General features: G+C 45.1%; 1 protein-coding gene across 1 annotated transcript in view; it reads left to right on the plus strand.

The window, feature by feature from the left end:
- BTBD16 (BTB domain containing 16) overlaps positions 1-23,324 on the plus strand; it is an 887,756-nt gene that overhangs the window by 745,604 nt on the left and 118,828 nt on the right. Inside the window, exon 16 of the mRNA XM_086920301.1 lies at positions 7,802-7,990. Within this exon, the coding sequence (XP_086776427.1) occupies positions 7,802-7,990 (189 nt within the window). The remainder of the gene's footprint in view (positions 1-7,801; positions 7,991-23,324) is intronic.

Below are 23,324 nucleotides of genomic sequence, written 5' to 3' on the forward strand. Positions count from 1 at the left end.
AGTGAGTTCAGAGTGCAGAGTAGTGAGTGCAGAGTAGTGAGTGTAGAGTGCAGAGTAGTGAGTGCAGAGTAGTGAGTGTAGAGTGCAGAGTAGTGAGTGTAGAGTGCAGAGTAGTGAGTGCAGAGTAGAGAGTGCAGAGTAGTGAGTGCAGAGTAGTGAGTGCAGACTGCAGAGTAGTGAGTGCAGACTGCAGAGTAGTGAGTGCAGAGTAGTGAGTGCAGACTGCAGAGTAGTGAGTGCAGAGTAGTGAGTGCAGAGTAGTGAGTGCAGAGTAGTGAGTGCAGAGTAGTGAGTGCAGAGTAGTGAGTGTGCAGAGTAGTGAGTGTGCAGAGTAGTGAGTGCAGAGTAGTGAGTGCAGAGTAGTGAGTGCAGAGTAGTGAGTGCAGAGTAGTGAGTGTGCAGAGTAGTGAGTGTGCAGAGTAGTGAGTGTGCAGAGTAATGAGTGTGCAGAGTAGTGAGTGTGCAGAGTAGTGAGTGCAGAGTACTGTGTGCTGTTGAGTGCAGAGTGCTGTGTGCTGTTGGGTGCAGAGTGCTGTGTGCTGTTGGGTGGAGAGTGCTGTGTGCTGTTGGGTGCAGAGTGCTGTGTGCTGTTAAGTGCAAAGTGCTGTGTATTGGCAATGTAAATGACAATGCCATTTATTTATGATTTAAAGAAAAAAAAGAAATGTCATGAGCAATGCCAATAGCTCTACCTTTAATGATGCCAAGACCATTGCATTGTAAATGGTTGTTTACATATAGCATAGCACACAAACAACATACACACACACACTACTGAATGTACACCCACAGGCACCACAAGCACAACGTCCACAACCAGCACAACAAACAATTTTTTTAAAGTGTCAATACAGGGGTGTTCATTTTACCTTGATAAGTTGTAAAAGGAACATTAATGCATTACACATATGAAAACAAAATTCACGTAAGAGCAATGTAAAAATACACAAAGCCAAATGTATAGTAAGACAAGGGAAAAAGAACATCACTTTAGATTCCAGCAACATGGGGTTCAAGACGAAAACTGCAAACAGAAAAAAGGTATGTTTCTACCTCATTTCCTTCGATTCCGCCAACTCAAGTTTGGAGGTTTCCCTACCACAGTTTACTCGACGGAAAGGCACATCCTTATTGTCCCAGTGGCAATCTTGGCTGGACTCCCTCCGACAGCCGATTTTGCCTATGACCCTGTCAATGTGGGAGGAAAATTCTGGCAGAGACGGCGGCATCAGACCGACTATCGTCCACAGACCCGCCAACATCTAAATAAATTGGGCAGATCCCCATGTAGGCAGCCGGAGAAACCATCAGGAAATTGACGGCGGGACCAGATCTGTTAAGATCTAAATCAGGCCGTAGTCATTTAAGGTATTGCAAAGTTTCCCTTCTCTTCCCCTTGTTATTCAAACCATTGGCATTCCAAGATATTACCTTAAAATCAGCTACTGCCATACATTGAATGGTGTATTTTCCCACAGGCACCACAAGCACAACATCCACAACCAGCACAACAAACAATTTTTTTAAAGTGTCAATACAGGGGTGTTCATTTTACCTTGATAAGTTGTAAAAGGAGCACTAATGCATTACAAATATGAAAAAAAATTCACGTAAGAGCAATGTAAAAATACACAAAGCCAAATGTATAGTAAGACAAGGGAAAAAGAACATTACTTTAGATTCCAGCAACATGGGGTTCAAGACGACAACTGCAAACAGAAAAAAGGTATGTTTCTACCTCATTTCCTTCGATTCCGCCAACTCAAGTTTGGAGGTTTCCCTACCACAGTTTACTCGACGGAAAGGCACATCCTTATTGTCCCAGTGGCAATCTTGGCTGGACTCCCTCCGACAGCCGATTTTGCCTATGACCCTGTCAATGTGGGAGGAAAATTCTGGCAGAGACGGCGGCATCAGACCGACTATCGTCCACAGACCCGCCAACATCTAAATAAAGTGGGCAGATCGCCATGTAGGCAGCCAGAGAAACCATCAGAAAATTGACGGCGGGACCAGATCTGTTAAGATCTAAATCAGGCCATAGTCATTTAAGGTATTGCAAAGTTTCCCTTCTCTTCCCCTTGTTATTCAAACCATTGGCATTCCAAGATATTACCTTAAAATCAGCTACTGCCATACATTGAATGGTGTATTTTCCCAAGGTGAATGAGTTAGTCAGGGAGAACTACTCAGGTAATGTTCATATATGAACTGTAACATAAACAACACCCTCAACAATCCCCCCACCATGAAGCATCAGTCACTCCTCAACTTATACTGTATGAGCTCCATTTGGTCCTGGACTTGGCTGATGGCTGCCTACCATAAGTGTAATGAATTATGTAGTACCAGCTATTGAGAGTTGACTTTTGTGGGTCTCCTGTGTTCCTGCTCTCAGAGTATGATAGATCCCTTCTCTTCTCAATCGATTAACCATCCCTGCCCCGACCGGCTCACCTTGTCATCACTGGAACCTGAGGAAGTGCGTTCAGCACCTCCTTCTGCCTTTCGTCTTCTCAATCCCCACTGTCTCTGCCATTTACTTTGCATCAGGAGTGGAGTTGCGCCCCCCCTTATCTATGGAGCATGTGTCTTTTTCACCTTGTTGGTTCTTCCACAGTAATCTCTGAACATTGACCTGCTCCTCCACCCATTCCCAGGAACTCCCTGGGGATTCGAAGAAAAGAGCCTTTCCTTGGTACACAACCCTCAGTTTTGCCGGGTAGAGTATCATGTAGTGTAGGTCCATAGCTCTTAACGTTTATTTCACTTCCTGAAAAGACCTACGCTGCTGTTGCACCTTAGTGATGTAATCAGAGAAGATTAGTATCCTAGAGGAGCTACAGAGTACCTCTCCCCGCAATCTTGCTTCCCTTAATATAGAGTCTCTAACCTCATAGTTCCAAACCTTCATAATCATGGGGCAGGGCTCTGGGTGGGCTAAGGGGTAGGGTTCGATGAGCATGTTCCAAGGTTGAACAGGTGGATAGGTCATGCGAAGGGACCCATGACTTAAACCAGTCAAGCGAAAATGTCACTGGGTGAAGGCCTTCATGCCCTCTAGTAGTCCCACTAACCTGAGGTGTTCCGGCAGGGCCTGGTGTCAATGCCCTCCACTGGCATGTTAGTTGTTTGAGATTCTGGCAACCTGCAGTAAGCGTTTGGAGCTGGTCCTCTGCTGATGCGATACGCTCTTATGCCTGCTTGATGCGTTCCGATATATATTGCACAAGTCCTGGCACAACAACACCTCTACTGCCACACAACCAAATGTATCTTTCATTTCTGTCAGGGTGGCCTGCATGGCCTGTAGCAGCATTTCAGATGAAACCGAGTCTTTTGGCGACTCTGTCTCCTCCCAGCTCTTGCTTGTTGCTCCAGAGGGCCTGGCGTACTTGCCGATCTCAACCTGCTGGATAGACTCGGGGGGAGCCCTGCACTTGGCCATAGCTCCCGGGCCGATCGCGCTCCCCTTAGCAGGTGCCGTGGCTGCTCAGCACAAATTGTCAAGACCAAACAGATGGGGCTTGTGCTTGTTCCTTCTGCAGGCGTTGTGTGGCCCCAATAGGGGTCGGGGAGGTCCGGCTGAAGAATCAGTAGAGCAGGAGGTGGCCCCACCACTCTCTCCAGTCATTGATGTCTTCTGATTTAACCAGCCTCTTTTGGTAAGACAAGCTCTATCCTGAGGGTGGCGGTTAGAGCTGGGGGTCTGCACTCAAGGTCCTCAGTGTAAATAGTGGGCAAAGTCCCGCACAGCAAATTGTCTGTCCTGTTTTACTGGCTGCTCTGCTCTGTATTCGGTGGTGCCTCAGTCTGGCGAAACTAATAGACCCTCAGCTTGCCTGCACCACCTATTGGACCTCATCAGCCTCCAGAGTTGCATACAGGTGAACCTTCCCTTTCCGATCGCCACTATTGAGGTTTCCCGGACGATTGTTGTCTACGACCCGCACCCTCCAGCACATCTCTGCTGACCAAGCAAGGCTGCCCAACTGTCGCGTCGACTGTTTGTGGGGGAGGCCTCCTCACTCCAAGGTGCAAGACCTGCACCGGGGGGTTGCTCTGGGGTCACCAGGACCGTTGTGTTTCTAGAGGAAGCCTGGTAGTAGGATTGAGTAAGAATGAAGTGCAGACAGCTGCAACCGCTCTAGGCTGTGGCCACAATCTTGCCCGCTGCACCCATAAGTCCATCTTAAACATGTTTAAGGTGGCACTGGTACTATGCGGATTCCAGGATCCCCTATCTCAGGTCAGAAGCGGACCTCGTGCAACCGATGATCTTGTATACTCTTCTGCCGGCGGGGGTACCGCGTGACCTGCAGGATATTCAGACTCTATCCACAACGAGTTGGGCCTGGAAACTCTGATTAGTGCAACAGGGTCCCATCTCCTGTATTCCCCATTGGCAGTGATTGGCTGGGTTCCTATCCTGCAGGAAACTTTCGTGAAGCGCACATTCCCCCTCCACCCTAAACCTAAGAGATGCTTTGTTGCAATTGTGCTACTTATTGCCAAAAAGGAAGTTGCTATCAACTGGGGTAGAAAATTCTCACCCACATTAAAATCCTGGTTACATAGTATGACATACTGCAACATGAATAGCGATACATATGCACTGATGCAACCGCCTGCTTCCAGGCCGCTCGACATATGGCAGCCATTTCACTCATATCTTTTAGCTGTACAGAACCTGGGAGGCACACAACCCCAGCAGCAGCACACCCCTCAAAGTATTGGGATAAACAGGGGAACACAATCATCTGTTGGGTAGATACTGACATGGTAGCGATGTACGTGTATTTCCCGCTCACCCTGCTATCCAGGACTATCATTATCACTGATTGTTTTGATGACAAATGTATGAATATGGATCTGAAATCATTGTCAACCACTGCTAACGCCTAACTGTACTGTCTTTTGCTTATTGTTTATTACATAAAATCAATAAATTTAAGTTTAAAAAAAACATGTTTAAAGTACAAGATCTAATTTGGAAGATAAATCCTACATTCTACTGCTTCAGCAAAAACCTGGCGAAATCCGTCTGTGTAAAATAGGCATAAAAAATCTCAAAACAGGAAATTTGGTTTCTAAATTTTTGCATGTTATGCTTCATTTCCGCTGAGGTGCGAGATACAAAATGTTATGTGTGTTACGTCAATACACTTTTTACAGATGCTACATAGTCCTTCGTGCATGAAGTGCATGCGCGCCATAGAATGCAGAATAATACGCCAAACAGCGGGTTGTACGTCAGAAAATCAAACACAAAAATATTGACTGACAAAAACAGTTAGCCTCAACATTATTTACAAAAATATTGCTCAATTGCCAGTAGGTTTTCTACTATTAACTGTAATGGTGCAATATTTTTGGGATCATTATTGGACATTTTATTTTTGAGAGATGATATATACATGACAGTATTCTGGTACCACGCCAAAGAACCAATAGCATGAGATTATAGAGAAATACTCCACTCTATGGCTTTCTTGATGAGTAGCCCGTTCTTTTCAGATTTCTGTGCAATTTACTGTTTCCATATAGATTGGAATTTCAAGTTTTGTGGTAATTACCACCTCCCCAACCCCCACAATTTTCCCTAAGTAAATTTCGGTAGGTGGTAAAACCTGCTGAGGTTTGCTGAGGAAAAATGGCTGGTAAATACCAGTACATCTGGATTTTTGGTGTGGAAATCACCAAAATCTGCTTTGTGTCCCATTTTAAAGGGCATGTAATAGGCGTTAATTATTGCTCCTTTTAAATTCCCATCTCAAAATTCAACCAGCAGGGAATTCGAACAAGGAGGCAAGCAGTTCTGGCATGCCTTGCTCCAAGTGATCCCCAACTTAACTGCGCCTTGGTAAAATTTTTGACAGCATGCACTAAGAAATTGCCGGAACTTAAAAATACTGACTGAAAACTAAATTTCAAAATTTAATTATGCATTTATAAACAAAATATTATATCCAAGAATCACTGTGGTGTAAATAATTGCGATATGTATTTCTGGATATAACCTGCCTGATCAAGTGTCTGCCTATATCCGAACTTTTAATGTACAGTCTTTTTAAAAGAATGTTTTACCTTTTTATAATTATGGAGATTTTATGTGTTTGTAATTAAATATTTTTGTGTTGCAATGGTTTTAACAAACTATGCAAAAAAAAATAAAAGTTAAACCATCTCTGTGTTATGGGATTTTAAATGGTGCGAAAATGATCGCATTCCCAACCTGGCCACTCCTAATGAGGACCTAAGTATATTTAAAAAGAACTCCTAACAGTATGGCTGGCAGACAGCTGTGCTGTCAAGTCAGACATAACAAGCATTTGCAATGCAATTGGTCTCGGCTTTCAGACATTATATGTATTTTGCTATGCAGCACATTAGCCTGGGTGCTGAAACATCTACTGTTCTTTAACATGTAGGGAAAGTAAGCACCAAACTGCCTGAGACGCCAGGTATGGGAACACATGGAGATACATATTGCCTTTCAGCTGGAAATGGTATAGTCTAAAGCTCTGTTTTTAATATAAAATCAGGGCCTTCGTGGGCATATCACTGAAACTACAAGATTTTAAGAAAATATTATTGTCTACGGGTGAATGTGGAAGACAGTTTCTCTGGACTGGAATCTAGAGAATCTTAAAGTGATTCTGGTATTTGACTGACCTCTGCTGGTCGTTTTCTATCAAGAAAGTTAAATAGAGGCAGTTGCCAGAAAAATGTAAAAAAGAAAGTCCCGCAGCAGAAAGCAATTCTGGTATTTTACTGACCTCTGGGGGTCGTTTTCTATCAAGACAGTTACATAGAGGAAGTTGAACTGAAAAAAATTTCCTAAGCAGTAGTAGACAAGTCCTAGCGCTGATCTCCAGAGCCCACAAAGTACATACACATAGAAATGAACTTGATATAAAGAGTTTATACCTCGTATGCCAGAAAATTAAGTAATCTACACATTTCATGTTCCTGAAATTTAACGCTCACAAAATCTGTTCCATGAGGCAGGGTACTCAAGCAGTAAAGTTTTTCGAAAGGGAGACCAGAGGGGCACATACAGACAATCAGGGCAGAAGGGGGGCTCATATCTCCTCATTTGGGCGAGTGGCATCTGAATTTCAAACCAATGTTAGTCCTACATAAATGTAATGAAAAAGGGGTCTTAATGTTGTGTTCACAAATAGATGTAACCCTTTGTTGCAGGATGGTGCTTGATCCAGTAGGGAGCTTTCGAAGTGCACCTCGATGTTGATGTGCTGTGCGGAGACCTAAACTGCATGCATGTCTCAAGACTGCTTGATGACCACAGCCGGATGAATCTGTCTGCAGTGGGACCTAAAATGATGTTTGTTCTAGTTGATCCAATGCCCATTAGATTCCCAATGTTAGAATAATGTTATGATTTGTTACCTTTGCTTCAAATTGTAAAGTGCTCTGATATCCTTCGGGATCAAGTTCGCGCTATATAAAACTTTATAAATAAATAAACTAGAGCTGATCTCCAGAGCCCACAAACTACATACACATATAAGTATATACTATAGTATATACAAGAGGTCTCGAATGCTCAACCTAAAAATGGCAGTCACAAGGCCTGTTTTTTTTAATGAAACTATGTGTAGTTTTCGAGGGATGAAAAAAGGCACCTGTTACAGTGATTACGTACACGTCAGTGACTGCTGCAGTATAAATCTAATATGTGTAGGCATCTTCATATGTATTACCCTAAGAAAATGACCATGTTTTCTTCATTGTATGATTGCACTTTTGTGGTCCCACACACTTAATTTGTTTCTAGAGAGTAAAGCCAAGCAACCCAGCTCTGTCTTTTCACACTTCTGAGCGAAGTTCCTTCAGCTTGCGACAAGACCGAGAAGTCGAATACAAAATCACCACGCAGTCCGTGATAGAGGGGAAGTGGAAGGAGTTTAGCCTGGGACCACTAACTCATAAGTTCGGGATGACGAACAGGAACCACAAAAGCAAGGTAATAAAATTGTTACTTTTCAGTTTCGTTAGGGAGTGGTATTTAAGAGGGTTGGGCCAAGGACTTATTGCATTAAAGTGAAAAGCTATCAGGCAGATTATTCATCTCTTTCATTATAGGGGAATTCCCTTCTGACTGCTGCTCATTGCAGGGAAATGAATCACACATAGATAATAGTTTTCAGGCCTCCCACAATTACTTTTGACTCACATGCAAAGACAATGCAGTTTAGGCCACATCAGCAAGGTCCAATGTTAGCTTGCCAGTCATTCAACTGTATAAAATTGCAGCACAGCTAATGTTCACAGCCAATCGGTGGGAAGAGGGGGATACAGAGGAAGTTGAGAACAGATGTACTAACATTAGATTTGCTAACATGGGGTACAAATTGTGCACCAAGGTTTTGTGAGTAATACGATTATACTAACTTATCTTTGTACTATTAGGTTGGTTCACAAAATCACCAGAGTCGGTGGTAATCCAACCTACTTCAGGAATATTAATTAGGTACTCCGATTGGATGCCATCACAGGGTTGGTAAAAGACACACAATTGTTGGACGGAATGCAGAACAAATAAAAACATTCAACCCCAGTCAAGCGTCCTGGTTAAATCCATCATTCTTTTGCTCATCATGGTATCCCAGTTCAGACACATCTATATGCAAATCAGTCTTGACCCTGTGCCTCATGGGAACAGTCCAGCCCGAACTGCCAAGCCAGGTCCTCCCTGGACCAGAAACAAGTATGTTAGGACCGGTTGGGTTTCACCCCTCATCAGCCAGGAATCAGATAGCTTGCTTGGAGAGCACGGGACCCACGATACCCGACACACTTAGGGCAAGGAAGCAAAAAAAACACAATTGTTCTGCATTCTGTCCATTAATTGTTGTTTTGCATCACAGGGTTAGTGGCTTGCTCTGGTCAGCAGAGCATCACATTTGTGATTACATTTAAATAAAGTAAACTTTTTTTAAAAAAAAATTTTAAACGCAGACCATTTTCCTTGCAGAAAACGGGGCTGTTTTTTGAAAATGCTGAGAGTTTGCAGTTGAACCGCTGCCTACTCCCTATCTTTAGCCCCCATCGAACATTTTTTAACATTCACAAGAGAAATGGGTCCCTTTGGGACTCTCCTTTGTAACTGGGTTGCCACCTCCTTTCAGCAGTTGGTAACTTTTCAATTGCTTACAACCAATACAGTTTCAAAGTACTGATAAACTGCATTTTGAATCTAGAGGAAGAGACACCCTAAACTAGCCCCTCCTAATTGCAGTCCATAATGCATTTCTAAACCCATTTTTCGATTCAGAAACCATCTACTGAATCACAAAATGGGTTTAGTGCGTAGTAAGATGTAGTTTAGCAGTTGCAAACCATGCCATTTCGTGAACAGCAAGGTTTGCAACTGCTACTTGGTTTAGTACATCTCGCCCCAAGTTCTGTTATTTGGCGCCATGGATCCAGTGAAACGTAATGAAAGTTACATTTCTTTTCTACATTTCATTTCTGGTTTTAAATAAACAATCCAACCATCCAAATTTACAGTATTGTGTATGCAGCTGTGGTGCCGCGTTCCCGCCATGGCAATTAGGATGCCACCACCATGGTGGCGGTGGCATCCCGCATATATTGCATTGTGGCGGGCGGTGCTGTAAGCAGCACCCGGTCAATGCAAAATATGCATGTTGTACATTGGTATGCACAATGTGACAGGCACCGTGTGGTGCCTGCCACCTTGTCTATGCCAACGGTACCCCCCAAGTGCAGCTCCCCACAACCCTGGGGGCCAGCAACGGGCCCCCGAAGCAAAATCTCCATGTCTTTCCATGGCAGAGTCTTCGCCAAGGAAAGGCATTGTAAATGCCACATAGTAATATGGATGGCTGTGCCTTCAAGGCACCGCCACTATATTAAGGGCCTTTTCCGCCCGGTCGGGGATCCGAGCGTCGGAAAAGCAGTGGACGGTCTTTCCGTCCGCCACTGAGCCCCTAGCCATCATAATATGGCGGGGGTGATACGGGCCATCTGGGGGCGGATAGCCACCGCCGGCCCGGCGGAGGTGATACGCCCGCCATTTAAATGAGGGCCAATGTATTTATCAGGTGGATAGTGCACTTCTGTCCGCAGATGAGGAGAAATGTCTTCTTTGAGGAGAATGTGACATGGATCTTCATGACATAGAGGTTTCTTTTGTTTTCACCAGTTCTTCAACTAAGGAATGATTTCTTCCTTGGTACTTCATTGCCCTGTATTCACTGTTGAGAAGTGCAGGAATCCTGACAAATATGGGGCATCACAGGAGAATGAACCACACGAAGGACATGGTTGAAGGAGGTAATTTCTTGGAAGGAGGCAAACCCTCATGGAATGTGAGTTGTTGAGAATCGTCCTCTGCCTCTGGAATTGGTGGCACTGTTTGTTTCAAGGCTGCGGCTCTGAAGATGATGATTGTGTTAAATACACCTTCATGACCCAACCTTCTCACTGGAGGTCTGGTGTAGCCCGTTCAAAGGTCACAGGGCTAACATGGGGCCTCTTGTGAACTCTGATGCCCTTGATGAGGACAAAGATCATGATGGTGAAGATTCACCTTAAGCCCGAGGAGAGGTTCCTCATGTCATCAACGATGAATGCCTTGATGTCAACCATCTCGACGTTGAGCAGCTCAGTACCAATTTGGATCACTGATGGCAGTGGCAGAGGGTTACATCTCTCTTGCCCCTCTGCAGCCGATGGATCGCACGGCTGAATGGTCCAATTTTCTCTGCATTGCCCTGAGGCTCTTCCCTGTCCCCAAGATGGCTGTGACAAAAAATGTATTAAAAAAAAGAAGGCAGGTGTTGAAGCAAACCCAAACCCAAAAGTGCAGCGTTTCAGCCAAAATAAGTCTTAAAAAAGCAAGTGCCAGGGATCCTTTAATGGTGAATCAAAAATATGAACTTCCTCACAGACCTCGCATGATGGAAAGCTTGGCAGCGTTAGAATGCTTTAAGGACTTATAAAGCCAAAGCTGTACAAAGCCATTTAGCATTTTTTAACGAGCCAATCACTATCTCGGACTGTTAAGAAATGCTAAATGGCCTTTTCTGATGAACAAAACCAGTTGCAATTTGCGATTTTACCTTGTAGAAATTGCAAATAGTGACTGCGGTTTAGGAATCGAAAGTAGAGATGACCTCTTTGCGATTTCTAAAGCACATGTACCTAGCATTAACTAAATGCAAATCGGGCATTTAAGCAGTGCTATTACCATTGACTTGAAGTCGATGGTAACCATGTGCATAAATAAAAAATGCATTTAACAATGCTTTTTTTATGTGACATGACGCACACATGTTCCCCTAGGGCATGTATGCACTTGCATACGCATTAGGAAATTCGGGGTGCCTCAAGGGGGGCTTAGGCCCAAAGGCACACTTGGCTTTGCATTTCTTAAATTGCAATTTCCTATTAGGAAATCCCAATTTAGGAAATGCAAACCATTTCCTTTCTGCCCATAGCCGGGAATGCAATGACATTTCCTATTTGCGATTCCCTAATAGCGATTCCTACTTATTAGGAATCAAACATTTATGTATCAAAGGGTTTTGCCCATTCTGTGTCTATGGGGAAATGTGTTGATACATATAGTACATATCCTTTTGCATTTCCTAAACAGCGATTCCTACTGGGTCTTTATTTAGGAAATGCAAACAGGAAGCTTTGTACATCTGGGCCAATGTCTGTTAGTGCAGTATTTGCCGAGCCTAGTATAGGCTGTTTAAAGGGGTTTAAAAAAGAAGTAAAACAGTGGTGGTTTTGGCGAACTGCAGGGTACTATTAATTTGGGTGAGTAGATGTCTTTTTTAAACCCCAAAAAAGAAATGTAGACAATGTTGGCTTCTTATAGGCATTTTTTTCTTTGAATATCTTTTTTTAAGTTGTGGTCTGGACATGCTGCATGTGCAAAGAGATTGTCTGTTCTTTGGGGATTCAGAGAGTTTGACTATGCCAAAGACCTAGGGTTACAGGTAAATAACGTTATCTCCTTCTCTACAGTTTGAATTATGAAGATGTATTACCAAGGCTAGTTAAGACTGTGTGAAGAGTATGTTGGGAGGGTGTAGTTACATACAGTGTTCTGCTCTGTTTTGTGTGGCAAACCATGCTGTAGCTAGGCAGGTTTAGAGAGTTTGTGCCGGCAGTTGGAGATATTTGTTTACCTAGTTCTAGAGCAGCGGTCTTCAAACTGTGGGGAATTCCCACCAGGAGCAGGGCCGGACTGGGAACCACAAGTGGCCCTGGCAAAGTGCTCGGCCAGCCCCCCTCCCCACTCGGGGGGTTGGGGGTGCCTCCGAGCTCTTTGACAAGGCCGGTTTTTGGCCGATTTTGGCACAGGGCCGGTTTTGCAGCTATGCTGCAAAAACGGCCCTGTAACAAAAACGGCTCTCAGGGGACCAAAACCGACCCACCCGTGCAGCAAACCGGGGGATTGCCCGGTGCCTGCTATGGCCAGTCCGGCCCTGACCAGGAGAGAAGGACCTTAAATTGATGGTGAGGGCTAAGGACTGACCAAGCGGAGCAATTAGAATGTCCTTTGGGTACACCTACAAACATTTTGCTGAAAATAGTGCTAGGATTATCGGCCAGATGTATGAACTACTCATTTTGCATTTCCTAAATAGCGATTACTAATAGCGAGGAATCACTATTAGGAAATCGTAAATAGGGTATGCTCTGGCATTCCCCCCTATGGGCCAAATAGGAAAGGGTTTGCGTTTCCTAAATTCCTAATAGGAAATTTCAATTTAGGAAATCCAGATCCAAGGGTGCCTCTGCGCTTAAGGCACCCCTGAAGGCACCCCGAAATTCTCAGCGCACATGTAAGTCAGACACATCAGGATTTTGTGGCTGTGGGTGGCAAATAACTCAGTGAAAAAAAGCAAAAGTTGCGGCCCAAAACCTAAAAATTTGCTGCATTTTTGCAGTGGGCATAAAATGTGCTTGCCACAAAAATACTGAGGAGTTGGGCTTTTTCACTGCTGGAGGCTATGCAATGTCTTAGTCTGTAACGTTGCAGAGTTTCCAGCAGCATAGTGCCTGGATTCGGAGAGTGTCTGATGCCAAAGAGAGCAGATTACAATATGAAACCTGCTCTTTTTGGGATTGGACATCCGATGCGTTCAGGGCAGCAGGGGTTGGGGTGAGGGGGAGAGTAAGGGTAGGTAAACAAAATTAGGAGACATGGGGGTCGATCGGAACTAATGGGAGACAATGGGGAGCCGAGGGAGAGAAGTGCAGTGGATGCTGTTGCTGTGGGACAGGAAAGCCTTTCAAGTGTCCTGCAGGGTCCTCCGGGGGGTGGGGCACACTGAGGTGTGAGGTGGCTTGCAGGCTAATTGCTCAGGAGGGGTCGACGTGCATTTCAAAGGTAGGCGACAGAGGAATTTATCACATCTTCTGCCTGCCTCCTGCCCCCCTCCCTTTACTGGCCCAGTGGCAGCAAAGAGCTAGTAAAGAGAGGGTGAACAATAGGGTTATTTCGCATTTTTTGCGAACACTTTTGTAAAAATCGTGGCATTTTTACAAAAGTGCTGATTTCGCGATTATTTTTGCAAATTGCGATATCCTGGGGGCTCTGTAAGTGTGTGCACTTCATGTCACATTAAAAAATGCATTTTTAAATGTCTTTTTTCGTATGGTTACCATCGACTTTGAGTCAATGGTAATAGCATTTCCTAAACAAATGACTAATTTGCATTTAGGAAATGCTTTGTACATGTGCTTTATGAATCGCTAATAGGTAATCCCTATATTCTTTCCCTAAATCGTGGTCGCAGTTTGCGATTTTTACTAGGCAAAATTGCATATCACTATCGGTTTTTGGCCTTTGAATATATGAAAAGGTTGTTTTGCATTTCTTAACGGGCTGAAATTGCGATTCTGCCTCTTAAGAAATGCAAAAAGCTTTCGTACATCTGTCCCACAGTGGTTTTCAGCCACTCTGTAATGGGCCAACAGTGTCATCTTTTCTTGGTCATATTGAGACTGGCAGAAGGTGTAGGGTGATGAGACGACCCAGTTTTCCCCGGACGGTCCCCGTTTTTTGGTCTCGCCTTCGCAGCGCGCATGCGGTGCAAAGGAGACCTCAAGCCGTCGCTCTGGACATTTTTAAGCACACACTCGTACTTGTGAAGTGGTTCCGTGGTTCCGAATTTGGTTCGAAAGTTCCGAAGCCCGATTTATGAAGATCGTCGCAAATGGACGATCTTGGTCTCTACAGACCGCAAATGGTGAGTGTAACGTGTCTGAGTGTTTTCGTATGAATCGATATAGGAGAACACTCTGCATTTGAGGATTTAGTCTGAACCTCCGGGTTCCATTTTGTATGTGGCAGCCATTTTGTGTGGTTGCCCTAACATAGGCCCGATGACTGCGGCCGAGAAAGTCCTTGACACGTACGCCTTAGCTGACTTCTGGTTGACCTGGCCGAACTGAATCCTCGCCTGGGGCGAATCCCGCTGAGCCAGTTCCTTGTGCAGCAGCTGGCCTGATAAATATCAAAGGGCAGGACGTGCCCGAGTTTATGATACACCGTTCCCACCTCCACTATCTCCTTTCCATCTGTTTCTGCCTTCCTTTACGACATGTTCATCAATCTGGGTTGAAGGGTTTATGATGGGTTTGTCCGGCCTGATCGAACAGGAAACCAAGCATATGTGCGATCGTTTTTGTGGGCTGGACAACGGAAAAGGGGATTGTTTTTGCCTGTCGTCATTTGCTACTTTTGAAATGCTACGTTGCTATTGGTCAGTTTGTATGCACCAAATGTAAATTGTAATGTTGCCAGAGGCGTAATTTTCGGCATAAAAGACCGTGTTTCGTTCATAGAAGTGCGCAGTCTCTGACGAACTACCCGTGTGTACTTCGTAGATCTCTGCTTGCCACAAAAATACTGAGGAGTTGGGCTTTTTCACTGCTGGAGGCTATGCAATGTCTTAGTCTGTAACATTGCAGAGTTTCCAGCAGCATAGTGCCTGGATTCGGAGAGTGTCTGATGCCAAAGAGAGCAGATTACAATATGAAACCTGCTCTTTTTGGGATTGGACATCCGATGCGTTCAGGGCAGCAGGGGTTGGGGTGAGGGGGAGAGTAAGGGTAGGTAAACAAAATTAGGAGACATGGGGGTCGATCGGAACTAATGGGAGACAATGGGGAGCCGAGGGAGAGAAGTGCAGTGGATGCTGTTGCTGTGGGACAGGAAAGCCTTTCAAGTGTCCTGCAGGGTCCTCCGGGGGGTGGGGCACACTGAGGTGTGAGGTGGCTTGCAGGCTAATTGCTCAGGAGGGGTCGACGTGCATTTCAAAGGTAGGCGACAGAGGAATTTATCACATCTTCTGCCTGCCTCCTGCCCCCCTCCCTTTACTGGCCCAGTGGCAGCACAGAGCTAGTAAAGAGAGGGTGAACAATAGGGTTATTTCGCATTTTTTGCGGACACTTTTGTAAAAATCGTGGCATTTTTACAAAAGTGCTGATTTCTCGATTATTTTTGCAAATTGCGATATCCTGGGGGCTCTGTAAGTGTGTGCACTTCATGTCACATTAAAAAATGCATTTTTAAATGTCTTTTTTCGTATGGTTACCATCGACTTTGAGTCAATGGTAATAGCATTTCCTAAACAAATGACTAATTTGCATTTAGGAAATGCTTTGTACATGTGCTTTATGAATCGCTAATAGGTAATCCCTATATTCTTTTCCTAAATCGTGGTCGCAGTTTGCGATTTTTACTAGGCAAAATTGCATATCACTATCGGTTTTTGGCCTTTGAATATATGAAAAGGTTGTTTTGCATTTCTTAACGGGCTGAAATTGCGATTCTGCCTCTTAAGAAATGCAAAAAGCTTTCGTACATCTGTCCCACAGTGGTTTTCAGCCACTCTGTAATGGGCCAACAGTGTCATCTTTTCTTGGTCATATTGAGACTGGCAGAAGGTGTAGGGTGATGAGACGACCCAGTTTTCCCCGGACGGTCCCCGTTTTTTGGTCTCGCCTTCGCAGCGCGCATGCGGTGCAAAGGAGACCTCAAGCCGTCGCTCTGGAAATTTTTAAGCACACACTCGTACTTGTGATGTGGTTCCGTGGTTTCGAATTTGGTTCGAAAGTTCCGAAGCCCGATTTATGAAGATCGTCGGAAATGGACGATCTTGGTCTCTACAGACCGCAAATGGTGAGTGTAACATGTCTGAGTGTTTTCGTATGAATCGATATAGGAGAACACTCTGCATTTGAGGATTTAGTCTGAACCTCCGGGTTCCATTTTGTATGTGGCAGCCATTTTGTGTGGTTGCCCTAACATAGGCCCGATGACTGCGGCCGAGAAAGTCCTTGACACGTACGCCTTAGCTGACTTCTGGTTGACCTGGCCGAACTGAATCCTCGCCTGGGGTGAATCCCGCTGAGCCAGTTCCTTGTGCAGCAGCTGGCCTGATAAATATCAAAGGGCAGGACGTGCCCGAGTTTATGATACACCGTTCCCACCTCCACTATCTCCTTTCCATCTGTTTCTGCCTTCCTCTACGACATGTTCATCAATCTGGGTTGAAGGGTTTATGATGGGTTTGTCCGGCCTGATTGAACAGGAAACCAAGCATATGTGCGATCGTTTTAGTGGCCTGGACAACGGAAAAGGGGATTGTTTTTGCCTGTCGTCATTTGCTACTTTTGAAATGCTACGTTGCTATTGGTCAGTTTGTATGCACCAAATGTAAATTGTAATGTTGCCAGAGGCGTAATTTTCGGCATAAAAGACCGTGTTTCGTTCATAGAAGTGCGCAGTCTCTGACGAACTACCCGTGTGTACTTCGTAGATCTCTGCTTGCCACAAAAATACTGAGGAGTTGGGCTTTTTCACTGCTGGAGGCTATGCAATGTCTTAGTCTGTAACGTTGCAGAGTTTCCAGCAGCATAGTGCCTGGATTCGGAGAGTGTCTGATGCCAAAGAGAGCAGTTTACAATATGAAACCTGCTCTTTTTGGGATTGGACATCCGATGCGTTCAGGGCAGCAGGGGTTGGGGTGAGGGGGAGAGTAAGGGTAGGTAAACAAAATTAGGAGACATGGGGGTCGATCGGAACTAATGGGAGACAATGGGGAGCCGAGGGAGAGAAGTGCAGTGGATGCTGTTGCTGTGGGACAGGAAAGCCTTTCAAGTGTCCTGCAGGGTCCTCCGGGGGGTGGGACACACTGAGGTGTGAGGTGGCTTGCAGGCTAATTGCTCAGGAGGGGTCGACGTGCATTTCAAAGGTAGGCGACAGAGGAATTTATCACATCTTCTGCCTGCCTCCTGCCCCCCTCCCTTTACTGGCCCAGTGGCAGCACAGAGCTAGTAAAGAGAGGGTGAACAATAGGGTTATTTCGCATTTTTTGCGGACACTTTTGTAAAAATCGTGGCATTTTTACAAAAGTGCTGATTTCGCGATTATTTTTGCAAATTGCGATATCCTGGGGGCTCTGTAAGTGTGTGCACTTCATGTCACATTAAAAAATGCATTTTTAAATGTCTTTTTTCGTATGGTTACCATCGACTTTGAGTCAATGGTAATAGCATTTCCTAAACAAATTACTAATTTGCATTTAGGAAATGCTTTGTACATGTGCTTTATGAATCGCTAATAGGTAATCCCTATATTCTTTTCCTAAATCGTGGTCGCAGTTTGCGATTTTTACTAGGCAAAATTGCATATCACTATCGGTTTTTGGCCTTTGAATATTTGAAAAGGTTGTTTTGCATTTCTTAACGGGCTGAAATTGCGATTCTGCCTCTTAAGAAATGCAAAAAGCTTTCTTACATCTGTCCCACAGTGGTTTTCAGCCACTCTGTAATGGGCCAACAGTGTCATCTTTTCTTGGTCATATTGAGACTGGCAGAAGGTGTAGGGTGATGAGACGACCCAGTTTTCCCCGGACGGTCCCCGTTTTTTGGTCTCGCCTTCGCAGCGCGCATGCGGTGCAAAGGAGACCTCAAGCCGTCGCTCTGGACATTTTTAAGCACACACTCGTACTTGTGATGTGGTTCCGTGGTTCCGAATTTGGTTAGAAAGTTCCGAAGCCCGATTTATGAAGATCGTCGGAAATGGACGATCTTGGTCTCTACAGACCGCAAATGGTGAGTGCAACGTGTCTGAGTGTTTTCGTATGAATCGATATAGGAGAACACTCTGCATTTGAGGATTTAGTCTGAACCTCCGGGTTCCATTTTGTATGTGGCAGCCATTTTGTGTGGTTACCTTAACATAGGCCCGATGACTGCGGCAGAGAAAGTCCTTGACACGTACGCCTTAGCTGACTTCTGGTTGACCTGGCCGAACTGAATCCTCGCCTGGGGTGAATCCCGCTGAGCCAGTTCCTTGTGCAGCAGCTGGCCTGATAAATATCAAAGGGCAGGACGTGCCCGAGTTTATGATACACCGTTCCCACCTCCTCTATCTCCTTTCCATCTGTTTCTGCCTTCCTTTACGACAGGTTCATCGATCTGGGTTGAAGGGTTTATGATGGGTTTGTCCGGCCTGATCGAACAGGAAACCAAGCATATGTGCAATCGTTTTTGTGGGCTGGACAACTTAAAAGGGGATTGTTTTTGCCTGTTGTCATTTGCTACTTTTGAAATGCTACGTTGCTATTGGTCAGTTTGTATGCACCAAATGTAAATTGTAATGTTGCCAGAGGTGTAATTTTCGGCATAAAAGACCGTGTTTCGTTCATAGAAGTGCGCAGTCTCTGACGAACTACCCGTGTGTACTTCGTAGATCTCGGTCCCTGGTTGCAACCAATAAACTTTGGTCTTTGACGTCATCAAGAAGTATCCCTTGTCTCTGTTTGCCAAGACAGGGGAATCCAGGGTCTTTGGGTGTTGCCCTGACACTGCTGGGTTACCGGATTAGTACCGGTTCTGAAAAACCCAGTACCTCAATCGGCGCCCAACGTGGGGCGACTTCAGCGGTACCGGTCCAAGCCAGAGGTTCGTGAGAAGCTTCGTGAGAAAATTCTGGAGGAAGGCCAGCCACTACATCGACCCCTGTATGTCCCCGTGGTCCTAAACTCTTTGCTGTGAGGTTTCCCGCTTTCCGGCGGCTACGAAGAACTGCTGCCCTGACTGTCGCCCTGTTTTGGAGCCTTAGACATTTGTAGAGCGAGACGATTGACGGGTCTTCTGGTGACGCCATCGACAACTCAGTTAAGTATGAACGGAGCGTCTCCTAGTCCTTTGTTTGGTTTGTATCCTTTAATGGATAGCTTTGATTTGGTACCTGCAGGCCCCAAAGCCAAGGGATTTGTGTATTCACGAGATTATCGTTTTAGATTCCCCTTGTTGTTTGAAGCTAGACTAGTGAGCAAGATGCCTGGTTTTAGCAGTCTTAGAAATCTGTTCAGTTGTGGTACTTTGAGGGATTCCCGGTTAGAGAATTCGTGTCCGGTTCCTCCGATCGGAACTCCTACATATGAGTTGTATGTGAAACATGGTGTAGGTTCTATTAGCTACAATGAGATTTGGGTAAAATACACGAAGAGTGACGGTGTCCTACAGTGGCCCCGTTACGGTAGTTTTGAGACAGAAGTTCTAGATAACCTCGAAGTGAAGTTGTTCAAGAAGAAAGCCCGGCCGGCGATGTTTGACTCTTTCCGCATATGGCGCAAAGAAGCCAAACAGAAAGAAATTAAATCAGCGAAGAAAAATAGAAAGGGTATGTCAATGGTGCAAGCTGCCGTTGCATACAGAGATAATGAAGAAGAGCAAGAAAGTGAGCAGATGCTTAGAGTGAAGAAGTTAGCGGTAGACCGATGCTACCCGGTATTACCGTCTAAAGAGCAGAAAGATGAGAAGGATCTTACGAAAGATCCTTTAATATCACATCTGTTAACTTCACCACCACCTTACGTGCAGAATGCTACGGCACCACCGCCACCGGTTGTGGCTGTGCAAGTGCCTGTTGCTTTGCCTCCTGTTGTTCCTCCACAGCCAGCTCCTTCGTTGGCTGTTGTTCCCTATGCGCAGCCTCCTCAGGGGTTGCCAGCTTTGCCTATTCCTGCTACTATTGTCTCTGTGCCTGTTCCGACTATGGATCCTTCTACTACTGTTTCGTCTCCTCTTGTTCTTCCGACTACTCCTTCTCCTAGACAGCGGATGACTGCTGCCTTTTCTAGTCTTCGAACTCCTTGGTTGGGACAAATGGGTATGTCTCCTGCTAGAGAGCGTAGACAGTTGCGTAGTCAACTGCCTGATACAGACGAGCGAGTGGTTTTGGATCATATGGCGCGAAGATGGGTGACGTATAAGTCCCAGTACGATCTCGAGGGTATCATGGATGTTTTCCGACAATGGGAAGCACCAAAGGAACATTATGTGTTTGAGCTTATGTGTGCGTTCCTCCATGAACAATGGACGGACGAAGTGGGTAGAGTTCCTGCGGAACTGTTCCGATTGCGTTCCGAGTTTGCTAAAGGGACGATTGTGAGTTTACACGACATCGAGAAACCGGTGTTGACATTATTGTCGCTTCGCAGTGATGTTCCTACTGAACGGCTGTTTGAGCCAGACTCGTCAGTTAGGAGACACGCGCGTCAGTATCCGATGTGAGAGGTTCCTCCGGTTTGGAGGCCTCAAGATAGAGCTGTTCAATGGCAACGTGCAGAAGTTTTAGCGCTTAAACAGACTTTACCTGATCCGCGGAAGAATCCGGCAGGATATTATAAAGAACTTACGCAAACTGTGAGTTTGTGCATCTTGAATTTGGCGGACATAGACATGTTGTTCGGGAATGTAGTTCCACAGCCCATCTGGAATGTCATTCGACATACGGATCATGATAATGAATTGGGTGATTCGTGGGTGAATCTTGTTGCTGCAAATGATAGACAAGTTGGAGGTGCTAAGCCTGAAAATTTTATTACTGAACTTCCTGGTAGAATTATCACTTTTATGAAGACCTTGATGCCCGAGGTCCGTGTTAATTGGGATAAGTTGTCTGCGTGTAAGCAGAAGAAAGATGAGACTGTGTCAGATTTTTTCTCGCGTTTCGAGGAAACGTTTGTCGACCATAGTGGTCAGGATATGGCTACCGAGGGTGGCCAGAGATTATTCGTTGATAAATTCGTGCACAATCTTCTTCCTGAGTTGTGTACTAAGTTGAAGGATTCCGAGAGTGCTTGGCCTGTTTCTACATCGGTGCAGATTCTAGCTACGGCTCAGTACTATGAGAATAGGCGTAAGGACGAGTTAGAGAAAGCGGATAAGAAGACTAAGGAATTGAAGACTAAAGTTCTTCTACAACAAGCTTATCCACCCCGTGTTAATAATCAGCGCAATTATCAGCAGCCTCAACAGTATTCGAGGAACTCGCAAAGAGACGAGATTCCTCAACAGCGTATTCAGTATGGGCCTAATCAGTGTGCGTATTGTAGAGAAGAGGGTCATTATAAGAATAGTTGTCCCGTTCTGTTGCAACGTGCAAATAGTGCTCCTGGTGAGAGAGGTAGAGGTGCTCAGCAAGCGCCTAGAGGTAGAGGTCGCGGACAGAACACGCGCCCTTTGCCTCCACAGAATTCCATGAATAGCTTTGACCAACAGCAGAATTCGTCTGGTAGGACAGCACAGTACTACGTGGATGACTATTATGTTGAAGGCGATGAAACGCAAGGCAATGATTGCTAGGACAGCCATGGACAAAGAGAGGGAGTTGTTTCGATTCCAGTAGATCAGAGTGGACCCAACGTGGAAGTGATTGCATCAGGTATGTCAGAGCCTTTTCTGCTAGACACTGGTGCTACGAAGAGTTCTATTATGCGTTCTAAGCTCCCTGGCGCACCTTTGTCTGGCTTTAATAATGTTTCTATAGGTTTTTCTGGCGCCCCCGTTATGAATCCGATTTCCGTTCCATTGCCTCTTTCTGTTGGTCCTCGTAGGTTTGAAGCACCCCTTCTTTAGACTACAGGTTGTAATGAGAACTTGCTAGGCCTTGATTTGTTGAAAAGATTGTATGCGACTTTGTACTGTTCTCCGTTAGGAGTACATCTTACCCTGGGTGAGAATGTGATCTCTCCAATATATGTATCGAAGGATTGTCTCCCACCTGAATTGTCTTCATTACCAGATTCATTGTGGGCTACGGGTCCGAATGATGTGGGCCTGTTAGATATTCCCCCATATGTTGTGACGTTGAAGGCGAATGCTAGGTTACCGCGCATTCCACAATATCATATTTCAAGTGATGGTGAGCGTGCACTTTTGGCGATCATTTATGATCTGATTGACAAGGGTGTTGTTGAAGAGACTCGAGATAATGTGTGTAATAGTCCGGTCTTGCCTGTCTTGAAAAGAACTGATTCTTCACAACCTCCTGTGTATAGGTTTGTTATCGATCTCCGCGAAGTGAACAAGATTGTTGTTCCACAATTTCCTGTTGTGCCTGACATTACTGCATTATTGACATTGATTCCTGCTTCTGCCACTTGGTTTTCGGTAATCGATTTAAAGAATGCCTTCTTCAGCATTCAGATTGCCATGGAGAGTAGAGATATTTTTGGATTCTCTTTAGGAGGATGAAGCTTTTGCTTTAAACGCGCTCCTCAAGGCTATTGCGAGAGTCCATCTATCTACAGTCAAGCTCTAAAGACTCAACTTGACTCGTTAGTTTTTCCTGACGGTGCAGCTCTTATCCAGTATGTTGACGATTTGTTGGTTGCTGCTGATACCGAAGACATCTGTAAGGATGCCACCGTGTCCTTGTTGTCTCATTTATCTGATTGCCATCATAAAGTTTCTCTCTCGAAGTTACAATTCTGTTGCCAAGAAGTTACCTACCTAGGTCACCTCTTATCGAAGTAGGGAAGGAAACTGACCCCAGAAAGAATTCAGACTATTGGGAGAATGAGTGTCCCTACGACACAGAGAGAAGTACGTGCGTTTTTGGGTATTACGTCGTACTGTAGACAGTGGATCCCGAATTTTTCTCTTCTGGGGAAGCCTTTGATAGCTCTTACAGTTAAGGATACTCCAAATCCTATTCCTTGGACCGAGGAATGTCAAAAGAGTTTTTCTGAGTTACGCAATGCGTTGTGTTGTGTTCGGCTCCTGTGTTGGGTACTCCCGACTACAGCAAGCCTTTCACATTATATGTCCATGAGAGAGAGGGATGTGCATTATCGGTTTTGACTCAGCAGTTTGGCGGGAAGCAATGCCCATGTGCGTACTTTTCGGCGACTTTAGATCCTGTAGCCAGAGCGTTGCCGAGTTGCTTGAGAGCCACAGCGGCAACGGCTGTTTCGATTCGACAATCTGCGGGTTTGGTTATGGAT

Source organism: Lissotriton vulgaris, chromosome 5, assembly GCF_964263255.1.
Source record: "Lissotriton vulgaris chromosome 5, aLisVul1.2, whole genome shotgun sequence".
Classification (NCBI taxonomy): Eukaryota; Metazoa; Chordata; class Amphibia; order Caudata; family Salamandridae; genus Lissotriton; species Lissotriton vulgaris.